Source organism: Anarrhichthys ocellatus, unplaced genomic scaffold, assembly GCF_004355925.1.
Source record: "Anarrhichthys ocellatus isolate YVR2014 unplaced genomic scaffold, GSC_Weel_1.0 scaffold6, whole genome shotgun sequence".
Taxonomy (NCBI): domain Eukaryota; kingdom Metazoa; phylum Chordata; class Actinopteri; order Perciformes; family Anarhichadidae; genus Anarrhichthys; species Anarrhichthys ocellatus.
In genome coordinates, this window is record NW_022280036.1 from 10,740,913 (window position 1) to 10,763,097 (window position 22,185).

General features: G+C 41.0%; 1 protein-coding gene across 15 annotated transcripts in view; it reads right to left on the reverse strand.

Annotated features, from left to right (window-relative positions):
* plekha7b (pleckstrin homology domain containing, family A member 7b) overlaps positions 1-22,185 on the reverse strand; it is a 64,188-nt gene that overhangs the window by 18,439 nt on the left and 23,564 nt on the right. For 9 of the 15 annotated variants that reach the window (XM_031846092.1, XM_031846089.1, XM_031846087.1 and 6 more), the window contains 10 exons: positions 16,739-16,822; positions 12,758-12,869; positions 11,145-11,249; positions 10,612-10,684; positions 10,059-10,159; positions 5,984-6,162; positions 4,113-4,547; positions 3,368-3,908; positions 649-732; positions 99-233 (listed from right to left, as the gene is read on the reverse strand). In XM_031846092.1, the coding sequence (XP_031701952.1) occupies positions 99-233; positions 649-732; positions 3,368-3,908; positions 4,113-4,547; positions 5,984-6,162; positions 10,059-10,159; positions 10,612-10,684; positions 11,145-11,249; positions 12,758-12,869; positions 16,739-16,822 (1,849 nt within the window). Of the gene's footprint in view, positions 1-98; positions 234-648; positions 733-3,367; positions 3,909-4,112; positions 4,548-5,983; positions 6,163-10,058; positions 10,160-10,611; positions 10,685-11,144; positions 11,250-12,757; positions 12,870-16,738; positions 16,823-20,287; positions 20,546-22,185 lie in introns of those variants that run through there. The other 6 variants (XM_031846097.1, XM_031846096.1, XM_031846094.1 and 3 more) reach the window with 3 other exon arrangements.

Genomic DNA, 22,185 nt, shown 5'->3' on the forward strand with positions numbered 1-22,185 from the left:
TGGGATTGGCTGGGGGGGGGGGGGAGTAGGACCTCAATGCACTGGCAGGGGTTGCAGTGTGTTGTAGAGGAGGTTAGGGAAGTACAATAGCCCCTGACCTGCATGCTGGGGCCTAGAAGGCCGTTGTGCTGGTGGTGCTGCAGGTGAGCGAACGCATCGCTAGGGCTATGCACACCAGCCATCTTAGCCTGGTGCCTTCGAAGCTGAATGAGGAGCAGAGTCAACTCCTCTGGCTGTAGTCAAGCCCGGGTTTAAGGGCCGGAGGCCAGTGAAAGCACAGAGGGATGAGAGAAAATGAGAACCATCTGTGCAGTACAGTGGCTGAGCTGCAGGAGCTGAGATTTGGAGAATGATTTATTGTGCTATCAGGGATTGTCTGAAGATAAGAGTTATCAGAAAATATTGTATGGCATAACATTTAAAGCAGCTTTACAGCTGTTCACAAAGTCAGTCAGCTCCAGATTTTACATCTTGATACTGTCCCCGAGATGAAATTACGAATAATCAAATGTCGGAGTGAGTTATTCCTGTTCATACCTGGATTGGCTGTTCTGGACTAACGGGCTGGAAGACTAAGTTGACACATAATGACAGATATCTTCAATAATTAACCCAGTTATGTGGCAAATGTAATTAAGAGGATCATACCGTTTTGCCATGTAAGCTGGGTGCACTGACAGTGTGTGTGATGTAGCCCATGGCTGGCATGGACCTTCTCTCTATTTGGGAAGCCTGCGGACAAACAACATGCAACTTGTTATTACAGATCGTATAGAGTCAAATCAAACAGAATGTCTAATTCACTAAGTGATCTCCAGCATGTGAGTGTTGAAAGATAAATCACTTTATCACACTGAATCAAAGTTAAACCATTGCCTCCAAGTCTGCAAACAAATGTGACTACACAGCAGATTTATTTTTTCATCCATCCTTTTCTCCCTTTCATCACCCTTACTCTTCTTCTAAACAAGGTGCGCCCTGAGTTTCAGACGCTACAGGGCTTGGGAAATTTGACGTTTTTGCTTAACACACAGAATTAGTGAAAACCAGGCCCACCACAGAACCTTAAAAGGACACAAACAACAAGAGATTTAATTAACTACACATAAATTATACGAAACCTGTTTCCTTAAAATAACATTTGTTTGCTACCAGCAAGAGAAGCACTGTAAGCCGTTCCCTTTGAGATTCCCATGCCACAATTTTTTGCTGTATAATAGGTTTTTTATTTAAATGCGAGATCAGAAGAAAGAGACCGCCGCTGATGTTTGAGATACAGTAGAGATGTTTATAGGATGCTGAGGAGCCCTGGGCAAATTGGATTAGCTACTAATAAAACATACTTCTTAATGATATTCCACAGAGGTATACAGATCGCTATTACTTAAGCGCACTCCAGCCAGAGAGCACGATCAGCCTCAAAGAAGCTGGATGCACCAAAACTAAGTTCATTGCAGACTAAATTTAGTTCCCATACACATCGCTCCCTTGGATCGTGTGGCTCCTTTTGTTAAAAATGAATCTTTCTCTGAAGATTTTTTCCGTAATTGCGCGTCACTGTGTTTCATGGTTATAATTAGTGTCCTGACACTCATGTGAATGATGGAGGAAACAGAGCATCTGTGACACTTTGTTTACGTGTGTAAGGCCATCGGGTTGGTTGTGAGGCCTGTGTGTGTTGGCAAATGTGGTGATGGTTTGGAGGGAGATCTTTTCACATGTGGAGGGTGTGGTGGGAAGACAGCGCAGGGTGTGGATGACAGGACGGCCCCTCGCTCCGTCTCCTGCGGCGGTGGCGGTGCTGTCTGAGCGCTGCGACGGTTTGGGGAACGGCAGAGTGGCGAGCTTTTACTCACACACACACTCACACCACCTGTGGGCCTGGGTGTGGACTGTGTGAATCTGCAAATGATTCACATGAGCATCAAAGTGTGTGTGCTGAGAAGTCGGAGCCTTCTCATGCTCCTCATGCTAATCTTCCCATGGTGTCTCTGTGAGCTTAAATCCTTCAATCGATACCTCACATCCACTTTTCAAACCTACCGTGAGAAGGAGACCTTTGTCATTTGGCCCACTACATGTGAATCATCAACTTCTGCTTCAGTCCCATACCAATGACAGAGTACTGACATTCACTGTGTGCCATTATTACAGTGTTACAGCACATTCAACAAGGGTGGAACTTCCATCCATTTCCCAAAGTCGTTTATCCTGTACAGGGTCCACCCTGGACTAACGACCATTCTACGGGGTGGGACTTCGGTCAAATTATATTTACAAGTGTTTTATTGTTAACTGAATGATATGAAGTAAACAACTCTGACCAAGTGTGTTAGATAGCAGAGTGATACCACATCGGGAACAAACCTACTGGTGCCCCTTGTGAATCACCTCTCCCCTTTGGAGTGTGAGGTCATCCAAGACAAACTGAAGAGATGTGTTACAGCGAGGGCTGCAACTACCAATGAATTTCATTGTCAATTAACCAATTAATAATTGTATCTATAGAATTTCAGAAATAATTGAAAATTCCCAACACAACTTCCCAGAGCCAAACATGACATCTTCACGTTGTTTGTTTTGTTGGACCAACAGTCCAAAACTCTGCGATAGTCAGTTTATAGAGATATAAAAAAAGGAAAAGCAGCAAATCCTCACTAAGGGAGAATCTTAAACCTGACTGATGCTTTTGCTTGAAAACTGACATTTAATCGATTATCAAAATGGTTGTTGTTTAATTTTCTGTTGAGATACTGAGCAACCAGGACATGGTTATGTGTTTTTGGCCTGTGTTCTATGGCATGGAGACATGAGCTATATTAGCATGCGGCTACATGGACAATACTTTGTTTGGTTTTGGTCTTTTCATGGTATTTGTTGATATCGATAACAATATAAAATAAGACCACCATTACCCTCTATCTTTCTCTTAAAAATGGCTTAAGATCAAGTTAATCAGTACACAAATATTAGCATGTTTTGAGAGTAATGCTGACTTATTGATCTACATGGATAACTTATTCCTAGAAGGGCTGAATGTTTTCTAACCTAGGCTACAGTAGACAATACAAAACACCAGAGGGATTAATACAACATTATTCATAAATATTGTTCTATCAATGCAACATTTATTTGTGTATTTTTAAGACATTATGCTGCACAGTATGTGAACACTTTAAATCAGAGTATTAAGAACTAAATGTAATCCTCTCTATCTCAGAGTTTGATTGGGGAAAAGTACATTTTATTTGATATCTTATATTACAATAAAAAAGTAATTTGTAGATTTCTAAGAGGCAACTAAGAAGTTTGCCCTAGAGTAATGAAAATGCCAGAGATGCCTCTCCTCTCTAAGTAGGCGTCCTACCTGAGAAAGATGGGCACAAACATGGCCGGGGGAGCTGGATCTTGTGCTGTCTCCAGGTGCCACTTCATCCAGGGGCCTGACTGTGCGTCTGTCTGAAGGAGTGTGTGGCCGGCGAGGGGACAAGGGTTTGAAGGAGGAGGGGACTGACGGTGGGACTTCACATGGGGACGGGGGGACAGACATGGATCGTGGCATCTCCACAGTAACTCTAAAAGATGAGGAGTCTGTGAAGTTGGGGCCAGTGTAGATAGGAGCGGTGGGGCTGCCATGACGGAACTGCTGCCGCTGCTGCCACTCGTACAGCTGCCACACCATTCCCTCCTTGGTGGCCATGCGCTCGTCGGTGGACATGCGGAAGTGGCTGAGCCGGTCATGGGCATACTTGTAGTCACTAGGCAACTTGCATGTTGCTGGAGGAGATGCGCTGCCAGACGGGAGATGGGGAGACTTTGGCAACGACTGATAGCTGGCATCCGCTGAGCTGGCTTTGGGCTTTAATGGAGGAGTCTGCCGAGGGATGTTGTACTCAGCAGAGGGAGCACTGAGAGAGAAAGCACATGGATGTCTTTTACTTTTATAAAAACGATTTCATATTACCTGCCCACAATGAGAATGCTTTCTCTACTTAAAAAGAGGGCAATTCAAGCAATTCAAATATAGTCCTCATACTAGCCACTAGAGGGAGCCATTTACTCTAGGTTCTTTATCATCATCGTTCATGCTGCTGTTAAAGATTCAAACTGACCTCTTTGGTGGGTCCCCTTTCTGAACCTTGACCCAGTGCTCCACCTGTGCCAGTGTATTCTTCCTCTGCACATGCACATGTTTCTCAGTGTCTACGCGAGAAACAAAGCCCCTCTGATAGACGAGATTTCCATTTTGTTCTGGTGGCAGAGCCACTTGGATTACAGTTTGCTGTCCGTTCTTGTGGGTGGCAACATCAACAGAGTCTGGAGAGAGGCTCTCTCCTCTTTCCTCTGCTGCTGACTGGCTGGGTTTCCCTTGGATCTCTAATCCATACCTCACCTCGTCTCTATGAGCCAGTTGGATACCATTATCCGGAGGTTCCTCTATGTCTGTCCTGCGAAGGCTTTCTGATTGAGATGAGCTCTGGTTGATGTGGACATGGTTGGTCTGTGGGACAGCCTGCTGCACAGCCTTCTTTGGATTCTCCACCTCTCTAAAAAAGTGAGACATGATGGTGATGAACAGTTAGTGTTGCCTACACTCCTGCAGCTATTTAACCTTCATCTAATTCCTCCTCTTCACTCTATATTATGATAAAGTGCAGCACTATTATTGAAATCAGAGATTTAAATGACATTAATAAGCAGTGGATAAAAAACACATGTGACCCTAAAGGTCATTTCTTAATCCATTTGCAGAGACACTTGAACATACGGTCAGATTCATTAGAGAGTTTCTCTCAGAAAGGATTAGAGACCATAGCTAGTTATTCAATAACTTTTCATCCGTACTTGTTAATCATTTTCAATAGATAGGAATGAAGGTGAGCAGAGCTCTCCCTGGTCAATGCGTGCAGAGAGAATCCACAGGACACTTTGTCTTCATGAAATAGCTCGGGCTAGTGTGTCACTCTTTCTAATGTGTTCAAATAAAAGGACTTGTAATTCATTTGGTTTCTCATTTACATTGATTAATCACTTCGAAAATTAATTTTCAAACAGGTATTGATTGTTTTGCAAACTGCTTTCACTTAAGGGTTGCTAATTTCAGCAGAAATAATTCCTAAGAGATTAAATATGAATAGCAGTAAAAGGTGTATTCAAGCAGGTTATAGTACATGTTCTCACGGTAGATGGAGTGAAGGGATCACCTCACACAGAAAAAAATACTGTTTGCATTAATTATTACTTCATTCGTTTATTATTACTAACCATTTCATATAATTAATGTTTCATTGCAAGGGAACACACTAAGACCGTTATGTGTGAACGTTGAGCGCTCTCTAAATATAAAACTTGGGGACTTGGGGTACTGATTACATTGGCCTCTAGATGGCGATATTGCACAGACCATTCAAAGCAAGCAGTGCATCCAGCCAATCCAAGATGTCTAAATGCAGATCACGTAGTGAAAGTATCAGTCTGTATTGCAGACTATTTGCTGGAAGTGAATATTTTCAACAACAAAGAAAAGCACACAAATCTGCTTTATATAATGTGATTACTGCTGTAAAAAGCTAGAAATGGGCTGCACTAAGCCTCATCTATACCAGACCCAGATGCAGCACACACACACACACAACAACTGCAGACCCAGAGTAGACGGAGAAGGCTGGACCTGCTGTGGAAGACAGCTCATACTTTTGAAATAATGGACATGAAGTCAAGCAAAAATAAGCAAATTTCAGCTATGACAGATATTAAGGCAGTAGACACTGTAGCTGATGCATAAAAACCTCAACACATAATGTTCTAGCAAGACAAATTACTGTTTGGTTAAATACTGTGACATCCAGATTTCCTTCATGATATCACTCAAGACATACCTAGTTCACTGACACTGCTGTACTTAAGGGACGGAGAGTTGTTGGTACTAGTAGAAGCCCAGCCAATGTGGGTAATGAATCCTACTCTGTAGAGCGAGACCAACCTCTTTATAGTGTGACTCTGCTGCATCAGCGCAGCCTGGTTCATGGCCCGGATCCAGCCATTCATGTCCTCCTGTGTGTCCGCACTGAAGAAATATGTCCGCATCCCGCAGTGTTCTGCCTGTGAGCCAATCACAGAGTTCTTATTGTAAATGTAGGAGCGCATTCCTGTATGGCTCGCCTATCAAAGAGGGAGAGAGAGAGAGAGAGGATGGATATGAGAACTTTATGCTGAAGACAAGAAAAAGCTGCCAGTGAGGCTGATGAGTGAAACACTTTGCTTTCTTGTTTACTGAGACTGGCAGCTGTCATCTCAGTGAGGACAAAGTTTACTGCAACATTTTACTGAAAAAGGGAGGGATCAAAGTGCTGCAGCAGAAACATTGTGCTGTTTCTGAAGAAAAAAAGCATAACTCAGGTTCATTTTTGCTTCTGTTTTTATAAAAAGCTTCAGCAACAATCTCTTGAGCGCACAGAAATTAGACAGCAACTGCAGCAAATGACAGGCAGTTGTGGCCATCTATCATCTCTTACGCAGGATACACATTAACACACATCATGAACATTAGCTTACCTTTTGCAATTTCTATGTGGTGGTGAAAATGTGGCGCCATACTGTACCATCAAGCTATTAGGACACACTACACCGAACCCAATTCTGATGCAGACAACCTGCTGAACCACAGAACAGGATCATTCAGACCCTTGTTGCACAGTCTCATGGCTAGTTAGTATTTTTCTCCTATTTTTTTAAACCCTAAATGCAAATGTCCTTCTGTTACTTCACAGATCATACAGATTAACTTCTAACTGTATATATAAGTTGTACTGATCTACTCAATATAGAGTAAAAGAGTGCAAAGGAGTAGTTAGTAATGTGTGATTATACTGTATACCTCCATAATCAATGTGTTTGTGTAAGATGCTAGTTCTTTCTCATTAATTGTAACTTCACCATAACAAAATACATGAATAGCTGCCAACAATACCACTAGAGCACAACACAAGGCTGATCTGCATTATGTACATCGTGGGAAGACTGTGATCTTCAGTGAGTCCAATACCGTAACATGTGAAATAAACAAGCAGCAATATCTGCAAAACTACTTTCAAAGTGACAGAAAAAGCGTCCTGGTAATTACAAAGATACAATCCTGAAGACTGTAAAGTGAATGCATCATTCTTATTAAAAATCCTTAACCTTTAGGCAACATGTGAGAAGCCAAAGGGTCCTGCTTCAAAACAGATGTAGAAAAACAAGTTTACAGTTTACATTGTATCAATGTACAATTATATATTGTATTTATATATACATGTATATATATTTTATACATTAATGTAGGTACAGCAGGGGGCAAATTGCTGATGGCAACAAATCCAAAGAAATGCAATGAAACCAGAGGGGAGTAAGGGGAAATGCTGACAGCCTGTCATCCCACCACTCCAATGACGATGAGGATGTGATAAATGATATGCATCTTAACAAGACAAATACCAGAGTCACTGGGAATATACAGTAGACACATGATATTTGATCAAACGAGTAACCGGGGCAATGTTAGTGCTTATAATGAAATGGTGACTTTGAGGTAGCAGTGCTCACTCGCTCTCTTTGACTTGTGTACAACCATTTTAGGTGAAAAGTGTACATGCTGGAGCCTTGCCATTGTCGAAGAATTATAAAATTAGAGGACACTGAATGTGCAATTTTCTGTTTCATTTCAAATCACATTTGCTGGAGTACAATGCAAAAAACAAATGTCTCACTGTCCACATACATATACTAAATAAACAAAAAAATTTTCAATTTCATTCCCCATAATATTCAAAGTTGTTTCATAAAACTAATGCGGCACCCCTATGTGCTCTGGCATTGTCCATAGATGACTGTAGTCATGTCTGTGTACATGAACTTTGCAGCTGCTGGTGTGATATGAAAGAAAATGAGCTGAGGATGGCGTTCCACTGATGAGGCTAAAGTGAAATCAAATACCTATTCATGCAAGACAGGAAGCCAGTGTGATTGAGGACGACCGCCCGCAGAGAACAGTACTCACTCCGCCCGCGCACACACACCCGAGTCACAATGGGAGGCAATTGACCAACAGGGAATGAGAGAAACACAGTGAGATGAGCAAAAATAAGAGAACAACAGAAAACAACAGGAAGTTGCTGACTCAATAAGAAAGAGCAGAAATGGCTCCAGCTGGGTCGTGTGGCAGTCATCACAGAAGCAAGAATGAGTAACAGTAGCAACATCGAAAGGGTTTTGACCTTTTACAGTATTGTGGCATCACTGCTTCAGGGAAAAAATACTCCAGAGAAGTACTGTACTGACTTACACAACCTGCTTTCTTATATTTTATATTCAACTGCTGGTCAAATTGATTTCAGAATGATTTGTGTCTCATTATTTCAGGCCAGCACAGACTGCAGTCTGTCAGTAGCTCCCACAGTCTGAAGCGTCCCGTTGTTGAACACCACCAGACATCTACTGAGGTGCTGTCATGCTTAACTTAGCAGTAATGGAAAATTTCTAAAGCCCCTCAGATACAAGTAATGAAATCTCCTGCTCTTTAATGCATGATGGCTCAGAGAGAGCTGGGGGGGATTAGAGATCTCTTAAACACAGGGTGGTACAGCAGAGCCAAGGCTCATTTCACCTAACCTTCAACATACTCCCCAGCAAGTGGTGGGAGGAGACGATGAATAGCCTTCATGCATAATTAATAGATCCAGCAGCACAATTATCATACAAATTCCATTGTATGTAATATGATATTTAAAACACAGGAGACGCGTACCACACATGCACACACATTCATACTCACACACAGCTATGCACTTAGACACGCACACACACACACACACACACACACACACACACAATCCAAGAATAAAAGCCAAAGTACAAAGCAGCAGAAAGGATTGCAACAGAATGCCCTGAAGCTGCAGTGGTGCATCAAACATTTAAGCACTATTGTTCTTTGCAACAAGCTCTGTGTTTCCACAAAGGAGGAGCTGGATAATGTTAACGCTGTCGGTGTAACAAAAATACATAAATCCCTTTGCTGTCCTCTGGCAGAATTCACAGACAGAAAAGAGAAAAAGACTTTGCAACATGCAGGGAAAAGTTTTGTCGCACATTTTTCAATAAAAATGACACAATTACCAAATGCGGGCTGCCTATATTGCACTCGGTATAACAACAGGAGCGAGGGGCCATTCAGATTTCAGTGAACCGAGCTCTTGTACTGTGCAAACCATATTGAAGATTGCACTGCTGCAGCCTCTCCAGCACAGTATAGGGCTGCCCCTTCCCACGATAGCTTTAGAAAATCAGTGAACAGAACAGATAAAGTGCTTTACGGCAGCCATCCATTGTAACACCCACCATTGGTTTTGTGTTGAAAAAAAGACCAGGGACCAGAAGGTCAGAAGTTGCATCACACTCCAAACACCCGCACTTCATGTCTTCATAGATATCATAAGCTGAGCTGCACGCTAAATCTTTCTCAAAATCTACAAGTTGAAATCTTCCGAGAAGAAATGCAAAACAAAGCCTGTTTCAGTAACGATAACAAAACCATACGTTTGTCCCGTCTTTACTTTGCGAATTAGTTTTGCTACAAAACCTTTTAACCTGTTTTCTTACTGTTTCTTACTGTTACAAGCAGCCATAAATGTTTGCATGAATAGAATGATCTATAAATAGAAAGGCTATCATTTAAATATCTAAATAAATATCTGCTCAAACAATGACTAAAGAAAACTATGACCTGATTCCAACTTTTGATGCTTGACTGTGTGACACATTGCGGTCGGTAATCAAGTACTGTAGTTCAATACCTAGACCAAGTAAATCATAAACTGTCTTTAACAAAACAGAGATTAGGATCAAGGAGTACCATCCCATCCTTCCTGTGTTACAGAGACCACAGTGGGGGAACCAGTGTGTGAGGATTGCTACCAAATAGTGATGTAGCAATGAATATCCTTAGAAAAACTGCAAGTAGTGAACAAGTTTCGCTGGCTACACGTAGACATGAATCTGATTCAATGCCACTTCAGTGTTACCTTGAAAGCGTATTTGCGGTTTATGTGGTCATCGGGCTCAACTGGTGCAATGACATAACTGGGCAGAGGGATGCTACCGAGCACTGCCTCCTCTCTGCTGTCTGTGAAGCAAGAACACAACACACAGAATATTAAAACATCCAAAAACAGAGATCTCTAATTCTGCCAATACCTTGTACAATGTTTACAAGTGACTGCAGATTTATGAGCAGAGGGGAAATTATCGAGGCATAAGTCATAGGTGACTCTTGTCTGGTCGAGGCCATGTGGCTGCATGTGGCACGAGGTGGCATGTGGCTTATCCATTATTCAGTATGATTAATTGAGGAGAGGAGGTAGATGCTCTAGCAACACAAGCACAGATTACACCCCCTAATAAAACCCTCAAGTTAACAAGGAAGGAGAAGTGGGAGTAAGAGAGAGCACGATATGTTATACATCTAATTACAGGCTGTCATTAACCAAGAAATGAATCTTCCCTCAAATGAGACTGTATGACCATTTAGATGTTTGTCTGTTAAACCCTGGCCTAGTGCACTTTTCATAGACTCACCTTTGTAGTAAAACAAGCAGTAGTCTGACAAAACAAACCACTTCCTTTTCCACAGTCGCATTCCGGAGCTGTCCTGGAGGTGAAGGGGGAAACACAACACGCAGAGTATTTAGAAATCCTTCCCGCAGGAACACCTTTTAATTAAGTTTTTAATTAAAACTTGTAGTTTGGGAATACAGTGCATGTTAGAAGCATACCATTTGAACAATAGTTTAATTAAAGTTTATTCTTAACTTGCAGCATATGGCACAGAGCTGCAGCCTGTACACTTAACTCAGTACTGTAGGTCTCTTACTCTGGGATTGGTCGGGAGCTATTGTGTTTCATACGGTACGTCTCAACATTATGTGCTCTCATAAAACACTCAAGTCCAGATTAAAAGGGTTTTGTAAGGGCAGTCTGGGCATTCATTCAGTAAATGTTACAGTTCATAGAACATCAGCTTTCACACAAACACTCTTCAACATTTGCTCCTATACGTGTAAGGTGGGGTTTTTCTTTCAGAGCATAAGAGCAAAGGAACTCCAGCTCACCTGTTTATAGAGCCAGCCTCTTACCACCACTGGGATATTCAGGTTCCTTTTAATAGCATGATCCCTCTTGCCAAAACTGTGCACTTTCCCTGTACCTCTGCAGCCCTGCAGAAAGCAAAGAAAGACCAAAAGGCTTTATAATGTGTTGCTGAAGAACTTTAAGCTAATTTACTTTGCTTACCTGAGGTAACATACAGTAATTAATAGAGCTGTACTGTCTGTACTGTGGAGACCAGAGGTTCTCAAACTTGGGGGACGCGACCCTGGGAGGGTGTGGATTCAATATGGAGGGAGTGGATGATTAAAAATGTGGTTTGAAATTTAAGTTTGGGTTCAATTAAATTCCACTTTCCCCAATATTGTTGATTAATAAAAAAAATAAAGCATTTTTACACAAGGAATGGGAGTCATGAATTTGTTTTGGCTTCTGAAGGGAGACGTGGCATAAAAAAGGTCGGACACATACTGGGGTACGCCATGACTCCACAGTGCAACATGTAGTTACTAGGAAGGAAAAAATGACTTTCCTGGAACTTCCTTCTTCTAACACTCATATCGAAAAGAGGAAATACCAACTCGCTATTCCTGTGGATGGGTTCATCCATTTATAATCAGGCATATTTTTAGACAAGGTCATTTCAGACTACATGTTCTCTGTAAAAAAATAAAAAAATAAAATAGTACTTTTAAGCAGGTGCTTTTCTACAGAAATACCTGGGGTGTCGGGTTGACCAGCTGGCTAAAAGAAGACACAAATGTTGAGGGGAGAAATATGCATACCCAATTCCTCATACGTTCTAATGAAACACAATGAAAACCACCAGAGGGATCAAACGATACGATGATTCTGTCACATAGAACAATCATCACAGCAATGTTCTTTACGTTATCTGTTAATCTGTCGGTCATTCTCTCAATGAGTCAATAAAATGTCAAAAAGTTAGCTCCAAGAGCCCACGGTAACAGCGTCAATATTGCTGGTTTGTCTGATCAACAGTTGAGTTTAGTGTACTGTCATATTAGACAAAGAAAAGTAACAAGGTTAGACAAAGAGAACCAGAAAATGTTATTTACTTAAAAAACGATGTTAACGATTAATCAATCATCAGAATGGTTGCTCATATATTTCTGTGATTTTTTTACATCCTGTGCTTCTGTGGTGTGTCCCATGTTCAGTGACAAAACATGTTCGCAGCGATAATTTCCATGATCACTGTGGAAACAACAGCAAGTCTATCACGAAGACTGTACACTTTGTACACCACACCCCTGTCCAGTCCCAGAGGATGTGTATTTGAGTTTTATCATGCTTGAAAAATGACTAAATAATTGCTCTCTGAGCATGTTAATCTGAATGAGATAATGTCTTCTCGAGTTCTTTAAACCAGTTTATCAACATAAGCATTAACGGTCATCAAGAGAGCTCCTAAAGCAATTTGCTACCACAAAAACAGATGTTTGGTCAGTTAGAAAAATATAAAATAAAGAAAACCTGAAAAAAAAAAAATGTGATTATATTTTAGTTAGATCGTTGTTAAATGTATAAAGTTTGACTAACACAAGTAAAACATACTCAACATGGGCTCTCACTGAAGACAAACACTGTAACTCACCTTTGTCCCTGAGTTAGCATCCACTGCTGCTGAAGTCACAGCCTTAGAGGACTCTGTGACCATGCTCGGGGATCTCTGATTGGCTGCTGACTTGGACATACGGGCTTCTATCCTGCAGTTGAAAAGGCAGCGTAGAAGAAGATCAGTAATACAGACGGGATGATGAGCATTGGATAGTGATATTCCTTCTTAATTCCATAGACAAACTACAGACACACAGGGAAACAGAGCGCAGCACTGTGCTGAGCTTTCACATATAAAGGATATGACTATTTCCTGACACCGCCACGCGACCTGGCCCAACCAATGGCTCTGCGGTGGCTGTGTTAACAGTGGAAGTTTCGTGTGCCAAACACTCCATTGACACTTGGTCTGACACATATCATACACACACCCGGCTAACAAGACAAAACAAAATTTAGCCTTGCGTTAAAGCACACATGACACACACACACACACACACACACACACACATAGTATCTTTGGACAGATTCTAAGGAATCCACAGCCCACCTCCCATTTCCTCATGATATCATTATGTTACTATGGACCCAGAAATATCCACATGGAAGAAATACAGCGCAGCCCATTTAGATTTAGTGACACGTGTCAAATAAAAGATTTTGTATTGCAGACCACATTATTAGAAAGATTTATACATGGTCGTTTGATCCTCAACCAACCATAATATACTTTATACTAAAAAAGAGATGCATCATAGATAACAGGAACACTAGAGACAGCAAGGATCAATTAGATTTAACAAGGTCCTGGAAACATTTGGATTTTTTTGTATCTACAAATCCTGCAGACCTCTATTACATCCCATTTTAAAGGTGCTCTGTTGAGTTTATATGGGAAGAGTGTGCAGACCACTCGATTAAAAGTTAGTCACTGTCATGCCCCTGGAATAATCCTGAGATCATGGCAAGTTCAGTTGTACTATTATCAGCAAACTCTGGAAGTGAAGGCTAGTCTTCTGTGCTGCTAAAACCACCAGGTCAGGCACCAATGATTAAACCACGTTACACTCACTTCCAGTGTTTGTTGTAGAGTAATTTGTTCATATTTTCTCTCACAGGCCTGGAAAATACAAAATATAATTTCTTAAGAAGGGATACGATAAGGAAACTTCTGCAACATTTTCAAAACACATCAGCAGCCAATCAATCACTATATTTGACATGCAACTGTCCAGTCCCTGGCTGAGCCTCTTCCTGACTGCAGCAGTGAACTTACAATAGGAAACAAAGTGTGACCTGTCTCTGCATTTTTCTGCAAAAGGGGTTAAAAGCAGTTCCAACCCTGTTGTTTTTTCCTGCTGTGTGTTGCTGCACTACACTGAGGCTAAGGAAAAGAAGATAAGCTATAGATGTGTGTTGCCGGCTAAAGAAGCAAAAAAAACAAGGAGTAGAACAAATGGGAAAAGAAAGAGACCACAGTGGAACAAAACTTACAGTATCTGCACTCACAGCCTGGACTGCAGCCAGCATTTGTACAGGATGTTTCTGTTGTATCAAGGGGACTCTGCTGTTTTATGTGAAGCGTTCATACTGTTTACCACCACTGCCATTGGAACAGTTCCCCAGGAGATTTGTCGTGGCATGAGGTGGAGAGGAGCGATATTTCACATCACGTAGTGTAAAGGAGGAAAAGACACTAAACTCCATCTCTCCCTGCTTCTCTTGCTACTGTATGATGGAAATGAGGGCATTTTTTTGTATCCTTTAAGGCAGTGGGTGCACATGTGGAGAGTTGACGAATTGATCATAGTGGGATAATCTATAACAAAGTCAAAGCCTCCAGGCCGGCTGGCTGCTCTGTCCTCAATCCGATACGGGTCTCCAGGGAACACACTGAGGTTCTCCTCACTGGGAAGGCAGTCAATGATTCATGGAAGAAACCAACTTCCTTTTCAGCTGTAATTGTATGCAGAATGAAGCCCATAACATCACCGTGACAGTGAACAGAAGCAACACTTTGCTGCCCCAGTGAGGTCATGCTTGTGTCGCACACATTCAATACCAAGACTGCACCCCAGCTTTCACGCTCTCCACTAAACTCTACAACAGCGTTATGAAAAGAACAGAGCAAGGGAGAGGCACGAAAATACCGCAATAAAGTAAATAGACTTGGGTTGAGAAGAAAAAGTAGCACACAGCAGTTAGCAGCGTGTGTGTACTGCAATACAGAGTGGTTCGGAGTAGAGTTAAAAGTAGCTAATTCAAATTCACACTCTATATAACTTACAATGTTAATGCTAATGCTAATTAAAAAAGAGAAGATGTTCCATAAGAATTATTTTACATTTAAGGGGGGTGTTTAATGTGGCCTAGCATAGCACAATGACTGGAAGTAAGAGGAAACAGTTAAGGTGGACACATACTCAGCCCAGAACTATACGATGTGTCATCCATCACATTAAAGAACTCCTTTAATCTGTTTGCCGAAAGCACAACTCTTCTCCTACAGTAGTTTCCAACACAGAGGCGATTGCCGTGGTTTCAAGAATTCATACGGACAGTGAGGACAGTATGTATAAATACGTTGTGAGTGTTCCTTTAACAATAAAACTAATTGTATTATGCTCACTGTATATGCAGAGACTAGGTTTCTTATCCCGTCCTGTCCTGTTTCAAGGCATCCCTGCCATACATTTGTGAGAGGGGCATGTAACTGAAGCTATTCTTACCGTAGCTTGAAGAGATATTACGACAGGCATTCCTAAGAAAAATAATAATTTAATCTCTGTTAAAAATATGTAAATAAAGCAACTGTAACTTTAAAACCCCTTGATGGTGTACAAATCCATGACTCAACAGTACTGAACTAGGGATAATGGAGAGTTTCAGGAAATGAATGACAATCAGTTCTGCATCTTTTAATTGGTGGGAATGTGGAGGTCACATGTCTCTAAACCTGCTTCTGCCTAATGTGGAATCTGCGCGATGCATGATCCTCTTACACCAGCCAGCTTAAATATGATCAGACACCTGCTGGCATATATTTAGGGCTGGGCTAAAATTTGATTTGATCATTTATCGTCTTTCAATAGATTCACATCATATGAAATCATATATCCAGATATTGTGATACACAAAAACGTTGCCTAACTTGACAATACCAAGCGCTTAGTAACTCAAATTTCTCAGGAAATCTGTTTATTTTGGCCACATTGCCCAGTCCCACTTACTATATTCTGCTCTAAACCTGCTGAAAGCATTCACACAGATTCCTACAATGACATAAAACAATGACACTAAATCCAACTGCCGCAATGTTGCAATACAACGAAGAAATATAAACTAAAAATATATGCAAAATTCTCAGAAATTCTGTGATTTGTTGTTATTAAATATACAATCTTTATTTCAAAGAAGTCTCACTGTTAAAAAATAACTTGGCACAGAAAAATCTCATTCTGTCAATGCCAGAATCAAAGTTAGAAGCACAGTCAGACTTCCATTTTTATGACCTCAACTACACTGAGGAAAATGCCCCGAAACAAAACCGATGATGAGATTGATGAGACAGATTGATCAATCCAGATGTGATATTGACACGGTCAAAAGCATATGTGAGTGTCAGCCATTCCATTACCAATAACTGCAAAGGCAATCATTTGAAGAATAATATTTAATAGTCTCTGGGATCTAAAGCCACTGATAAGTAAGTGCAGTCAGTTATGAACGCCATGATGATAATGAACACATTTAATTTGGTGAACATAATTACAATGCCCATCCTTTAGTGTTCTGACTTTGACCGCAGCTCATTTTCCTGATGAACACTTAGCTGAAACTGTTTTTGCTTTAGATAATAGACCCCAAAACACACACACACACACACACACACACGTGATATGCCACATTGGGGAGGGTGACAGGCTATTTCCCAGTCTATTTCCGTATTCCCACGTCATAACCTTGAGCTAACCGATCTGTATTTTAAGCATGCAGTACATGCATCATTCACACTCACCTGTCCTGTAGTGTGTACTCTGTGTTTTCAGGGGATATCTGTCTGGTTACCGGGTGTCGAAATGATGTAGCCCTCAAGTTGTGGCTGCAGGACAGAGAGAGATTGAAAAGAGGGGCGATGGAGGGAAAACAACAAACAACAAAAAACTAAAATTAGCATCAAGTCAGTATTAACACTCCTGCCTGATCGCGTCCTGTGTTTCTATAGTTCTATTCGGCTGCTGGTTGATGTTATAACACAAACACCTAAAAGTTTAGCTTTCAATGAACCCCCTCAGTCAACTGTAAAAAACAATCTTTGGTAGCACTGCAGCCGGGTCAGGAACACAAAGTGTAGGGCTCAGCACTCTCCCTTAGCCAGCTCACCATGCCTTATTGATTTCAGTTGGATGGGGCCATTCATTGCTTTAACTAGACGTATGTTACTGTCACAGAATAGAATAAGAAACCGTCAAGTGGTCAGTGGTGCTGGTGTTGAGAGGATTGAAATATGATGCCTTTTCTGTTTGTTGTTGTCCATCGAATATTTATTTGTGACTAGGCAAGTACACGATTTGGACAATTGAATTTACAGTTTTGAGACAAAATGAAACAAAATCCTGGAAAATATCGAGTATTTACACATGCTGTCTGATATATTGACACATAGTGAAATGAATCTACTTCTTTCTCATACTGTATTTGGATGATGTTTCTTATGCTTCACGAAGAAAGAGATTCTAATCACTGACGTATTTACCTGATGCCCAACCATATCATGGCAGGTTAAGCTCCAAACATTCATTGTATTTGGTTCCATTGAGTCTCTCTCACTATTTACAGAAAACCCCACAACTGCAGAGGCCTTCACAGTGTATGGCTCTCCAGGATTATTTAGCTGCCTTAGTTAGATCATAATCTTTTTCAATTTTATTTTGTATGCACATGTAAAATGTGGCGTTTAGAAGAGTTCTGTAGCGGCATTATTAGGGCTGTGTATTTATCATGATGCAGGGGTTGCAATTCAATATATTGCAATACTGTAAGCGAGGCGATACAACACAATTTTTAATACCTAAGTTAAGGAAACCTGTCATAAATAAGGACAAGGCTCCATTGTATTCACCATATCACAGAGGCCTTCATTCTCTATGGCTGAAGATAGATTACAACACTGTTATTTAGCAGTCGGAGGTTTAAACACAACACAAAATGAGCCACAGTCTGCCACAAATCTTTACACGTTTACTATTCATTTAAAATCAATAGTATTTTTAAAAATCGATACAGTATCATGAGACAAAGCATCGTGATACCCAAGTGTATCACATTTGCTTAAAGCCCTAGACTATATACAGTCTAATATTATGGAAGAGTCTACCAGCAAAGACCTGTGTACGTCCTCTATTCAGGTGTAGATAGTGTTGGGACATCTGTCTGAGTATGAAGACAACAGATATAAATGTATATGCTGATGTCTTTGTCCCATCCAAACTGGCTGAAAAACTGGGGAGAATGACGATGTGAGATAATAAAGTGAATTGCATTATTGTTAGTGTTGTATTTTATTCCCCCCGCCCTTTTTTTTAGCTTCCCCCATCACCATCATGCACAATCTATTACAGCAGGAAAAAAACACAACACATATTCTTCAACAGAAGCCGAGAAATACTGAGCACAAGCGTGCACTAAAAGCATATAGAGTAAATACTGCTTCTGTGCAGAGGCTAAATCCATGTGCTGCTTTTCATAAACATATACATGGATATAGATAAAGACATAGCAGAGTTCAACATGTTCACACTATCCAAACATAAAGTGAGCCACGGGTAAATCGATTACTATATATCCAGCAGTAAGGGATTCATTCTCTGAAGGACAGCAGCAAAACTTCAGCACTATGAAGGTTGATACAAACAGAAAGTGGTGCCTCGCTGCATCACCATGCAGCAAAGGGAGGGGAGACAAACTGGGGAGGGTGGAAAGATTTACGAGTTGACATTTCAGAAAAGTTCAGAGGGTGGAACAGGAATGATGCTGAGTGGTTCTGTACACACAAGCAACATAACATCAAATATGAACTATCATACATTCATGAAGAAGCAGCTCTCGATCACAAATACATGCACACACACACACACACACACACACACACACACACACACACACACACCCTACACACAGGCTTGGCCAGGCTTGTTCCTGGTAACAACTTGTAATTTGCTGCGCTGCACTGGGGACACACTGTAGAGCTCTGCACCAGCATCCCCTGTTAATTAGGAATCTGCATTCTTTGAGGCTTTTGTTTCAGCCGCATTACTTCCGAACTATTTGTCACAGAATTCGCAGCATCCCCAGTTGGTGTTCAAACACTGCAGCACAGTGGGTCTGTTTGTTTTTGCAGAAAACTATAGCTTTCATCAACGCTTGTGACAATATTGTCCCAAAGGAGAAGATGAACTCCTGCTGCAGAGAAGCTGTAGCACACTGCCTTCTAGATTAAGTACCGGAGTAACAGCTTTTTTGTAGTTGCTTGAATCTAATGTCCCAAATATGATTGTGTGTAGGGGCTCTACATATATATTGTGATTACAGTAATCAACGTCAATCAAATTACCTCACAGTAATCTCTGCTTCTTTTTAAAAGATGATTTAGATCCCAACAACTCAGTTCATCTTTATTTTGTATGGGGTAAGCATAAACAGAGTAATACCAAGCTATGAAGCAGTGAGGCACACATTTCTTTTGTAAATATGTGTACATTGGTAACATACGCTGATCATTATTAATAATTCAGCAGGCCAGAAGTTGAAAGAATCAGCTACATATTTCCCTCAGCAGAGATATTTTGTATTTTGAGAACAGTACTTATCCTGAGAAAAGTTCTATGTTTGACAGGTTCAGGGAAGTTTTCTATATGTTGTAATATTCTCTAAACAAGGCACAGCTTCACATCACCAGCATGTTACAGGGGCCCAAAACACTAACCATGAGGTCAAGCAGAGTTACTGCTTCCATCATGCCAGATAAAGATGAGAAAGAATGATTGGTATTTATACTTGCAGAGAGGCTCAGGAGGGGCTTTCTCCATGTAGCAGTGTTTATGTGTACAGTAGAGGTGTTACCACAAAGTAAACAAGAGCGAGTTCAACTCTAACTGAAGTAAGTCAATTCAAAATAGGAGTTTTGTGACCAACCTTTATCCTCACGGACCAGCAGCTAATTAGGGATTTTCTATAAACTGAGTTGAGTTTAGCCAAGAAATGTGTAGAAACAGTAGCATTGCAGCTCAAATCATAATTCTCTCTCTCTCTCTCTCTGGCTAAGTCTTGGCAGCAGGGGCACCAGGGGCAAAGCTCTGTTGTTTGAAAACCTCTATCTCTCTTCCTCACACCAATAGAAACACACTAAGGCTCCGAACTGCACCACAACACACGTCAAAGACAGGGATCACACCATCCACTTACAGTCTCAACTCCTGTATCTATTTACACCACTCTTCCAAAGAAAAAGAAAAAAAGTCCCAGCGGTGAAAAGGAAAACTCCCCAAACCCGCTGTTTGCTACTTACTATGCTCTGCTGTAACATGCACACAGTGGAGACAGCCTCGCCTGCTGTGAGAGGGAATCAGCGTGAATCAGCTGCTAGACTCGCTGTGGTGCTGCAGGTCTTGGAAATCCTCTCGGCATTATCAGGGCAGGAGGAAGATGCAGATGCAGAGAGGGCTCGTAGCATCTGGCATCCACAAAGAGCAGAGTAAAGTGGAGCCAGCAGGATGAGAGCAGGAGGGGAGCTACTTATCTCCTGCTCAAGCGTGCTGTCTGAGAGTATCCCCCCCCCCCCCCCCCCCCCCCCGCTTGCTGGGTGGATGGTAGAGATCTAACTTTCTCCCTACAGGGGTGCACCTCTGTTGCTTATCTGATCCTCCTCCCTTCCCCTATTTCTACTTCCCTCTCTCCATCTGTTAGTCCCTCTTTCACAGAATTAAATTAGCGAAACCTCATCTCTTTAAAGGAAACAGTAAGTTATAGCTGCTGCCGTTCTTCACCAATGAAGCCACCACATGTTTAGATGGATGTTGGATAGTGTTTGTCCCACAGGTGTACCGCTGGTATCCTCTGAGAGGCAGCAGTGCAACTTAAGTAAGGACAAGTTGTCATGTTGGTAATTTAGCTTTTTCCCTATTATTATGATAACCTCCCTCCATCCTCTACACTCTACAATACTAATTAGTTGAGTATTTAAACCATTCCAGAATATACATTGCAACTTATAAAACAGATGGCACCTCAAGGTTGTTTGAGTTTACTTTTTGAAGCACTGGTTTAACAGTGACATTGACCTTTGACCTATGCTTAAAGGGAACTGAAACTAATCCTGAGGAACGCTCACCAGAGAAGCAGCTGGTACATACTGTAGGCCTGTGGTAAATATATCGAATCTGACAGACAACCAAGGATTGGGGAGCTAACAAAGCAGCAGTTTGCTGTTTTGCCCCTAGCTTATGTTTCATTCCTTTCTCACAGATATTCAAATTATAAGCAGTTCAATTCAACAACATCTGCCTAAGTACATTCACACAATCTGATAGAGAATTCAACAAGTTCCAGCCCACAGGGAAGCACGGAAACAAGCGCTCTTATGGCAAGCGGTAATTTCCAGCGCTGTGAACAACGGCCAGAGGAGCCTCTTGACTCCCTCCATGGAGCCTTCGTAATAAGCATCACAGCAGCACTGTGGTGTCTGAAAACTCAAGAAGGAGGAGGAATCTTGTGGGCAACATCAAATTTATATTCAACTCACAGTAGCATTAAAAAAGGAAGATGAAAAATAACTAGCTAGCTAATTACTGTAGTAACAAAAATGGTTGAAGTCATTTGTGTAAATATGTTTGAGAATACATTTTCATTTCATTAAATAATAATAAATATATTCAACATTTGAAGAAAATTCTTAAATTCTTAATTGCCACATTTACTGATATTTCATGATATAAACTGTTTTAAATGTTGAAATGAATTAACTGATTGTAATCAAACACTACACCTTTTTTATTTCATGGTCACAGTCCTGTATACTGAATATGCAGAAAGAACATTTAATATGTCAGATTTCTAATGTACAAGTTTCCATTAACATCAAAACAGCTCTTCCATCCTGCACAAGAGTTGTGGCGAAATAAATGTCATATTGTGGCCTACATTTGGCCTTACATGTCGCTAGTGAACTAAAACATAAATAAACCTGCAATTCTTCTAACCACCAGAGAACACGCAACGGAAATCAATTATTTGAGTTGGGCTGCTGACTTAATATCCAGAACAATTCAATTAGCTGTAATGGATGTATCATGAATATCAGCAAGCTGTTAATACTCAGATGATATGCTTATTCCAAAGAATAAGAAAAAACCAAATCAAAGAAGGACTGCAACACATGAGAGGTTAAATGAGGTGCCATGAACCAAT